Source organism: Lobosporangium transversale (genome assembly GCF_002105155.1).
Source record: "Lobosporangium transversale strain NRRL 3116 chromosome Unknown BCR41scaffold_59, whole genome shotgun sequence".
Taxonomy (NCBI): Eukaryota; Fungi; Mortierellomycota; class Mortierellomycetes; order Mortierellales; family Mortierellaceae; genus Lobosporangium; species Lobosporangium transversale.
In genome coordinates, this window is record NW_019029037.1 from 235,904 (window position 1) to 245,764 (window position 9,861).

The 9,861-nt window shown below is 42.5% G+C and overlaps 3 protein-coding genes across 3 annotated transcripts; 2 read left to right on the forward strand and 1 right to left on the reverse strand.

Moving 5' to 3' along the window:
• Positions 1-9: 9 nt before the first annotated feature.
• Positions 10-2,200, reverse strand: BCR41DRAFT_201122 (P-loop containing nucleoside triphosphate hydrolase protein). The gene is made up of 3 exons (XM_022019884.1): positions 2,057-2,200; positions 513-1,968; positions 10-366 (listed from the first exon to the last, which is right to left on the reverse strand). The coding sequence occupies exons 1-3, from the start codon at positions 2,112-2,114 to the stop codon at positions 129-131; spliced, it is 1,752 nt and encodes a 583-aa protein (XP_021876442.1). The 5' UTR covers positions 2,115-2,200; the 3' UTR covers positions 10-128.
• Positions 2,201-4,496: 2,296 nt separating this feature from the next.
• BCR41DRAFT_363067 (hypothetical protein) lies at positions 4,497-6,312 on the forward strand. Its single transcript, XM_022025832.1, has 5 exons — positions 4,497-4,897; positions 4,975-5,061; positions 5,168-5,625; positions 5,726-5,952; positions 6,054-6,312. The coding sequence occupies exons 1-5, from the start codon at positions 4,747-4,749 to the stop codon at positions 6,154-6,156; spliced, it is 1,026 nt and encodes a 341-aa protein (XP_021876443.1). The 5' UTR covers positions 4,497-4,746; the 3' UTR covers positions 6,157-6,312.
• A 341-nt stretch (positions 6,313-6,653) lies between these two features.
• Positions 6,654-9,861, forward strand: BCR41DRAFT_363070 (putative glycogen branching enzyme GbeA; the record flags this gene model as incomplete). The annotated part of the gene is made up of 9 exons (XM_022025833.1): positions 6,654-6,892; positions 7,004-7,167; positions 7,469-7,584; positions 7,727-7,910; positions 8,012-8,191; positions 8,303-8,749; positions 8,851-9,184; positions 9,315-9,546; positions 9,630-9,861. Coding segments are annotated over exons 1-9 (1,996 nt in total), but the record flags the coding sequence as incomplete, so codon positions are not given.

A 9,861-nucleotide genomic window follows, 5' to 3' on the forward strand; every position in this document is an offset into this window, starting at 1 on the left:
TTGAAGTTTGTCCCTGACTTTGAGGTTATGCTAGTAAGTGATCAACTCGTCACGTGTACGAGGAGAGATTTTATTACCAATTTAGTGTCATTTATGAGTGAACATTACATAAAATAAAAAAGACGAAGTTAAAAAGTTTGTGAGACACGGCTTCCTGTTTTGAGACGACTGAGACGCCACTCGTTTGGCTTCTCGTAGCGATTGAACAGCGGCTCAATCTTCTCTTGACGTTTACGCCGAGAAATCTTGTTTGCGTCAGCAACTTTGAAGAACGTTGGGGCTGCTTCTGTTAGCCACTTTGGTTCAATTGCTGTGACCTCTCGCATATACTCCTTGGTTGTCATGACTAATTCGTGATAGATCACCCTAATGACACATTAGCGATATAAACCATAGATTGTAAAACAATTGGTTAACAAATGATACATGAAGTATATAGTTCTTCCCGCAGTCCTTATTATTATTATTATTATTATTATTATTTTCGATTAATAATAATAGATAAAGCTTACCATTCAGGATTTTTGTTGAAAAGCGAGCTACTTGGGTGGATATACACAGGCGTACCCTCTACAAGCGTTTTATATCCTTCCTGTGGGTCCTTCTTGGCAGCATGGCGGAAAAATCCTCCACAAAGAGCACGTCTGACCTGAGTGTAATTCTTTCCACAGGAAACTACGTCCTGATTATATCTGTCCATGTATCCAAGAAGTTGTTTCCTGACATCCTGTGCGCGCTTCATGCTTCTTGCCTGAATAAAGTTCTCAAAGCACCATGGGTTCGAAAATTTAGAAGCCTTCCATGCGTTATATACTGTCAACAATGTCAAATGGTCGCCTTCAGGTTGATGGAACTTGGCTTTCTTACTATCTGCGAGCGCTTGTTTGTCCTTGGGCCGATGGAAGACACTTTGAACACTCAACATTGAGACGATCGTTAAAATTTCTTCCGAACAATGCAAGTCCGCCGACAAGATCAACATTTTAGCCAAGGGAGGCTCCATAGGGAAGACAGCCATCTTACGTCCGAGACGTGTCAGTAGTCCCTCAGAATCCAATGCTGACAGCGCAAACAATTGTTCCAAAGCTGTCAACAAGGTCTGTACTGGAGGCGGGTCCATGAAGTCAAAGTTGATCAAATCGTTGATACCCATAGCCTTTAGTGTCAGCACAATCATGGCAAGGTTGGTACGTTGAATTTCAGGCACCGGATTGGGCATCATCTCGTTACGATAGGCTGCTTCCGTGTACAGTCTGTAGCATTTTCCAGGTCCGGTTCGTCCTGCTCGTCCAGAGCGTTGGCGGGCTTGGGCCTGCGAGATAGGTGTAACGATCAAAGAGTCCATTCCGAGCTTGGCATCATACGCATTCTGTTTTACAAATCCCGGATCTACCACATAGTAGATACCATCGATGGTGATACTGGTTTCAGCAACGTTGGTGGCGATAACAACTTTACGTGCTCCCGGTGGTGTAGGCTCAAAAATCCTGGATTGCATTTCAGAGGGCAATGCACTGTAAACAGGAAGGATAATCAGCTCTGGTACCATCGGTCCCAACGCCTTCATGCGCTCATAAAGAATTTCACACGCAGTATCGATCTCTTCTTGACCCGTTAGGAACAAGAGGATATCACCAGCAGGCTCTGATAAATGGATCTGCATGATAGTGATTAATGAAGCATCCAAATAGTCTGATTCAGGCTCCTTGGTATAAAGAATTTCGACCGGATAGGTACGACCAGGAATAGTGAAAATAGGGCAATCATAAAAGTATGTCGAGAATTTCTCCGCATCAAGAGTGGCAGATGTGACAATGATCTTTAAATCCTTTCTTTTCCGGACTGTCTGTTTTAAGAGCCCGAACAAGACATCTGTACTGACGGTGCGTTCGTGGGCCTCATCCAAGATGATGATCGAGTATTGTGACATGTAAGGGTCTACAAGACATTCTCTCATCAACATTCCATCTGTCATGTATTTGATCTTAGTCTCAGGACTAGTGCAATCCTCGAAACGAATCGTATATCCAACCTCCTGGCCCAATCGGCATCCTACCTCCTCGGCAACACGCTTGGCAACAGACATAGCGGCGACGCGGCGAGGCTGCGTACATCCAATGCGCCCGTTTGCTGTAAAGCCTTCTTCTGCCAGATACTGCGTCATTTGTGTTGTTTTACCAGACCCTGTGTCACCGACAACAACTAAGATTTGGTTTTCCCTTACGGCCTCTATGAACTGCTTCCGGAACTTGAAGACTGGAAGTGACTCTCGTTGTTGTTGTATACTCAAGTCTGTAATCCTGCCATACGTCGTTGCTTTTCCGAACGTATTCGCCTTCCATTCTGGGACCTGTCCTGCTTTATTGCTGGCAGCACTTCCTCGAAGATCTTGTGCGAAATTACGCTCTCCTGGTTCTGGCATAGGGTCAAGCCATGGTTTGTTGATGTCCTTGGGTACTGAGTCATACTCTGCATTCGCCTCAGACTGACGCATTTCCTTTCGTTCCTTTGCTAGTGCTGCCCCTGACAAGGCCGCACGGTTCAGGGTCCCATCAGGCGCTTTAACAACCTTGATAGGACTCAGGTCTAGAGCATGGCGTGCCTGTCCCTTCAAAAACAAAGGTTCATCTTCTACAAGCTCGATATCCAGGTCTTCCTCTGCTTCCATATTACCAGCACCATAGTCTTCATCGAGTTCGGGATAATCTCTGGAATCTACAGCCCCAGAAGCGATGAGTTGTTTGAGCTCAAACCGCTCTGGCGAAGACATCCGCTTAAGTCTTGAGACTCTCGAATCAGCATCTTCAATGATCGGTACTGAGGTCGAGGAAGGGCGGTCTGGGTTGCGAGCAGCGTCCTGAGCCATCTCTTCCTTTGATCTAACACGCAAATGAGGTGATAGATCTTTTCCCGTCTTTTGATCCACATCCTTCATCGATAAGGATATTCTAGTCGAAGTTACAGACATGACCTTGACTTTGACAACGTCGTTTCTCTTGACCACATCTGCGACTTCGTTTACTCGCCCAGCTTGTAACATACCAATATGAACCATACCCTCGACTTTGCCTCGAATACCATCTAATGCAACAAATGCGCCGAAAGGCTTTATGTTGGTTACTCTACCAGTATAGATTTTGTAAAGAATGGGTGCATCATCCAGTCCTGATCGACCCCTGTCAAATCGCTCTCGATCTCGCTTAGGAGGACTATAACTGCGGCTTCGACTACGACTACGGTCGCGACCATATCCATCCCTTGATCTTGAACGAACTCTTCTGCGTTTGGGGCTTCGACTCCTACTCCTATTCCTGGACTCTTTTTTTGCGCTTTCAATCATACTCTCAAATTCCGACAAGAAGTTATCTGTAGCGTTCCCATTGCTTTCACTAGCCTTTCCTTTTCCTCCTTCTTTTTTGGTTCGCTCATCGTCTTCATCCAACTTTGCAATCTGAGAGAACAAGAATTATAAGAAGCAAGGAAGTCGATAAAGAGACGTGTGTAAGACCACTGTCCAAATAAAATGATATATCACACACATTATAGCCATATTAAGAAAAGAAAAAGACCTATAATTACTTACCCATTCAGTATTATTGGGTAGCGCCAACCCAGGGAAGCGATGTGTTTTTTCGTCTTTCTCAGCAATCTTGTCAACTTTAACGGGTTCTGCGGCCTTTTTATATTTTGGATGCATAGTCTTAATAAGGCGATCAATGTTTCCAACGAACGAATCCGAAAACTCGCCGATCTCCTGCATGTTTTGCTTGAATGTAGCATAATCTGTTGCTTCTTCGTGGATATTGATGACAAACTCGGCTATTAACAACAAGTCCAGAGAAAAGATGTTTAGACATTACCATGGAGTGTTGAATTAGTAACTTTTTTTTTTCTGATTGCCTGTGTTTCATTTATTTTTGAGAACATACCAACAGTTTTGTCATCAATGCCAGTGTGATTCAAGAGCTCATTACGGATCTTATTGACCAGCTCCAGTGCTTCAAACTGCTCCAAATCCATGATTGGGAAGCTATTGACAGAGATATCAAAAAGTTGGAATAATGGTAGCTAATGTAATGCCGTTGTGGTTGTGGTTGTGGTTGCCGTTATAATTGTTGTAATTGTTATTGATTGGCTTCAGGCCGCTTGGATTGTTGACAGAAAGATGCAGGGTTGAATAAAATGATGTTAGGTTTGCCGCCGGCAGAAGATATTATTAAGGGCTGTCTACATATCACGTGGTGCTTCGCTCGAGCCCCTTTTACTTCAGCGGGGTTTCTTTTTTTTTTTTTTTTTTTTCACTCGCCCTTGGTAATGGTCTACATTTACACGAAGAAAAAGTCATTTCACAACTTCGCCAACCGCCAACTGCTGTAATTTATATTTACACGCCTTTGTTTTCCCTTTTTCGCCAAAGCTCTCACCTTCATTTCCTTTCCTTCATTACGTGTAACGCAGGCTTTGCTTTGCTGAATTTACTTCTCTCGTCCTTTTTTTGTTAATATGCTCTGCGTTGTGAAGGCTACCTGTAAGTCGGAGTTTAGACGCTTCACTCTCGCCAACGTCCAACTGGATAACCTACAGCAGGATTCAGACAAACTTTCTTTCGAGTCTTTGCATTTGAAGGCATGTATTTATTCTCTTTTTACTGCTGTATTACAACACTGTATCTTTGAAAACACACATTTGAATCCAACACTTGTGAATTGGCCAAAATAGATATGTACTTTATTTAACCAGAAGGCGATGAGCGTCTCATACGAGGACCACAATGGCGCTCGTAAGTACATCGAAACCGATACCGACGTCTTCGAGGCTATCAAGAGTTTTATCAAGCAGCCTCAACCTAGCCCCACTATGCTAGTCATACGTCTTGATGTTGAACCTCGTGAGAAAGGTATTTTTATTGTGTCTTGCATTGTGGAGCAACCGCAACCATTATAAAAACCCTGACTTTTTTTGCCTATTCTTTAGTGGATATGAGTACAACCTTGGGGGAAAAGGAAAAGAAAGGTAGCCCAATGACCGACTGTGAGGACAATAAACAAAAGCATGCTGAAGGTATGGAAACGTTTTATTTTGCCAACTGGATACCAAATCAGAAGGTTTACCTTTTATTATTTGGCACTGACTATCGTTAACCATTCATGGATATTCACACTTGCAGAGGGTGTTCATGATCGTGTCTATTGTGATATTTGCCTAAAAAATATCCGAGGTACTCGCTGGAAGTGCCATGAGTGTGACAACTACGACTTGTGCCAGAATTGTCTCCCATTGGCTAGTCGGCGTCACTCTGGCCATTCTTTCATGCCTATTGAAGCTCCAAAACAACCACCTACTACTGAGCCTCCGCCCTATTCTAAACAATCTCAGAAACAAGAGCATGGCGCATATTGCGATATATGCATGATGACCATCATGGGCGTGAGACACAAGTGCATTCAGTGTCCTAACTACGATCTGTGCGAAGAATGTCTCCCGCTAGCAGGCACCATGCATAAAGGGCATACCTTTTTCCTCATCACTTATCCTGGACAGGTCCAAATCAAAGTTGACCGCACACCTCATATGAGCATTATATGCGATAGATGTAACGAAACTGTCTATGGCGTCCGTTACAAGGTATATAGTCGTGCTGCTCACTGCTAGTGGACGCTACTACCAGATATAACGTGTTTCACAGACATCGAGCTAAAAAAGCTATTTCTTTTCTGTTGTCTAGTGTGTAAACTGTGCAGATTATGACCTATGTGGGGACTGTGAGGCTCTACCAGAGCCTGTTCACGATCCTACTCATATCATGCTCAAGATTCGGCAGCCTCTCGCTGGCCACAGCGGCTTTCTAATCCCTATCTTGCCCAATATGTATAAAGATGTCTGGAAAAAGGCGTTTGCCTGCAAAACTAGGCGTGATGCCGAGTCTCAGACCCAATCATCATGCCCGCAGAAGTTAGTCAACCCTTTCTCCGTTATGTATTTTATTCATATGGATCATGCACAGTAGACAGCTACTTATTTCTTTAATGTTCTCTGGCTGCGCTTCTTGCTAGGATGCCGAACGAGCGTAGAAAGGAAAAATCAGCGACACCAAGTGAGAAGTCGGAGGACTCTAGTGATTGCTTTGTAGTGGTGGACAGTGAGGAAGACATGTAAAAATATTTTTGTGCCAATGCTTGTGAAAGCACTGACCACGTTAGTATTCCAACCCCAATATTACTTTTTAAATGGAATGTGCTCTTTATATTTTTGGGTTTTGTTTTATTTTTGCTGGGGCCAACAAAACTTTGTTGTTTTCAGATAAGATGTCTTTATCTCTTCTTTTTTTTTTTTTTTTTTTTTGACGAATCATGCACAGCAGTCGAGCAAACCCAGAGCTGGGCCGTGCTGAGCAATGTGCATGACAATCAATAACCCACCATCGTGCAAGTATTATAATATATGTTATTAAAAAAAGAATGAATCGGAATTCATTTTTAAAACTTGAATAAGTTTATTAAAGTGGTGAAGTGAGCATGAGAAAATGAAAGTGAACGAAGCTTTATATTCAAGTCCCGTTGAATAGATTGGGACATGAGTTAGACTAAGATAATGTGTGTATCTGCCAAAAATGAGCCATGACGCGCGATCGTCCTCATCGTCACTTCTATTTTCTTTTTTTGTTATCATCATTGTTTAATTTGTTATCTTTCCCATTTCTTTCATTTCTTCAATTCTTTTCTTCTTCTTTTCTTCTATTACTTTCTTCATCCACTCCAATCTCATCATAAGCATTTGCATTTGATATGGCGTTATCCAACAATTCAGCTGCAGCCACTCAGGTCATGGATGGCACTGGCGTTATCCAGCTGGATCCATGGCTGGAACCCTACAAGGAATCTCTGAAGCAAAGGTAATGATTTTTACCTGGTTTATTCCTCTACTCATGTCTCCTCTAAACAGATTCCCACGGCACCTAGATCAAACTAACAACGACCTAACTTTTTTTCCCTCTTTCGATCAGATATGCCGCATATAAAAAATGGAAGGATATCATCGACCAGCATGGTGGTTACGAAAAGTTCACTCGAGGCTATGAATACCTTGGATTTCAAATCTCGGATAAAGGGATCACTTACAGAGAATGGGCCCCCAATGCGAAAGAAGCTTTTCTCTTTGGCGACTTTAGTATCAACTCTTTGCGTGTCATACTTCTTGTCTTGCCTAATCTATGCTTTTTGTTGCTGTTGTTGTTTTTGACCTTTGCATTGTTTTTTTTTTTTTTTTTTTTTTTTTTTTTTTCGCAATGTTAATATTTATGAATGAATGGATGCAATGTGCTGGTCTCTCTCATTTCGATTCGAATACCTCTTGGCCAATGAACCGAAATGCAATTGTAAATACTATATTACGCCTTGACTGTCGCGCTCCTCGCTATGTGTTTTTTTTTTTTTTTTTTTTTTTTTTTTTTTTTTTTAATCCTTTCTAGACCAATGGAACCCTTCGAGTCACCCTATGAAGAAGGATGCATATGGCGTGTTTGAGATCTTTTTGCCAAACAAGGCTGACGGAACACCAGCAATTGCTCACAACAGCAAAGTCAAGGTACATTTTTATTATTACTATTGTTTATCTATTATTCTTTTTATTCTTTTTTTTTAATTAAGCAATATTCATCTTAACTCAATGTCAATCTGACATATTTGATCCTTTACGGCGATATGACATTTGCTTCTTTTTTGGACAGATTACCATGATCAAGCCTAATGGGGAACGTATTGACCGTTTGCCTGCGTGGATTCTCCGCGTCACTCAGGATCTGAGCGTTTCACCTACTTATGACGCTGTCTTTTGGAATCCACCAAAGAAGTATCAGTGGAAAAACAAGGCGCCACCCAAGCCAAAGAGCATCAAAGTATACGAAGCTCATGGTAAGACAGACGGCATAGATAGATTGGGATATGAAAAATGATAACAGAAAATAACTTTTTTTATTTTTTTATTTTTTTACCACCTTCTGTTGTCACTGAAGTGGGTATTGCGACTCCGGAGGGTCGTGTTGGCCAATTTACTGAATTCACTGCAAATGTGCTACCCAGGATTAAAAAGCTGGGATACAACACAATTCAGCTTATGGCCATTATGGAACACGCTTACTACGCCTCCTTTGGATATCAGGTTACTAGCTTCTTTGCTGCGAGCAGTCGTTATGGTAAGCAAATCTATAATGCTCAATAACCGTGCTTTTAACGTGATAGGGCTTTTCAGAAAAGTTAAAACAAAGCACTAATCTTTACAAATGTCTTCCATTGATCCGTCAAAGGTACTCCTGAGGAACTCATGGAGCTCATCGACACAGCCCATGGTATGGGAATCACTGTCCTCTTGGACGTTGTTCATTCCCACGCCTGCAAGAATGTTCTCGATGGACTTAACGAGTTTGATGGAAGTGATCACCAATACTTCCATGGGGGAGAAAAGGGACGCCATGAGCTTTGGGACTCTCGTCTCTTCAACTATGGCAATTATGAGACTATGCGATTCCTGTTGAGCAATTTGAGATTCTATATGGACCGATATGCCTTTGACGGGTTCAGATTTGATGGAGTGACTAGCATGATGTATGTCCATCACGGTATTGGTTACGGATTCTCGGGCAACTACCACGAATACTTTGGTAACTTGGTGGACATTGAAGCCGTCGTGTATTTGATGGTCGCCAATGATATGCTGCATCAGCTCTATCCAAATTGCATCACAGTTGCTGAAGGTATGTGCTCCAGGAATTCAACTTGATGATAGAATCGGCACAGATTCTTAGTTTACCTATCTCCCTCATATTTATCGATGCGTCTGCAATTTCATTGATAGATGTCTCTGGAATGCCTACGCTTTGCAGACCTGTCTCGGAGGGCGGTATCGGATTTGACTATCGCCTGTCGATGGCAATCCCTGATATGTGGATCAAACTGCTAAAAGAAAAGTCTGACGATGAATGGGACATTGGTAATATTGTCTTTACTCTCACCAATAGGAGATACAAGGAGCCCTCCATTGCCTATTGTGAGTCGCACGACCAAGCTCTGGTTGGAGACAAGACGATTGCTTTCTGGCTCATGGACAAGGAGATGTACACTCACATGAGTGTTCTAACTGAACTCACACATATCATTGACCGTGGTTTGGCTCTTCATAAGATGATCAGGTAAACTAACAATACTGAGTTTAATGTTTAAAAAAAAATCCGCAATAAGACAATAAGAGGAATGGTTTGCCTGCCTTTCATTTTATTAACTGTTATAAGTACTCCTTAAATTCTTAAATAATAATAAAAGGTTGGTTACGCATGCTCTCGGAGGGGAGGGTTATTTGAACTTTATCGGAAACGAGTTTGGTCATCCAGAGTGGCTCGATTTTCCGCGAGATGGCAACAACTCGTCATTCCACTATGCTCGTCGGCAATGGAACGTAGTTGACGACGACCTGCTTCGATACAAGCAACTCAACGACTTTGACGCTGCCATGAACAATGCCGAATCCCAAGTCGGATGGCTCAGCGCCCCACAGGTAATAGCAACAAGGACCAAAGACTATACACTTCAGCAGACGATCTTTTACTAACATACTTGTACATCCCATAATGGTATTAGGGCTTCGTGTCCTGGAAGCACGAGCAAGACAAAGTCCTGGCCTTTGACCGCGCGGGTGCTGTCTTCATCTTTAATTTCCACCCTTCAAAGTCCTTTACTGACTATCGCGTTGCTGTTCCTGCCCCTGGAAAATACAAGGTCTTACTAAACACAGACGAATCACGTTTTGGAGGTCATAACCGTGTCCAAAATGACAGCGTATACTTCTCCACACCGGAATCCTGGGCAGGTC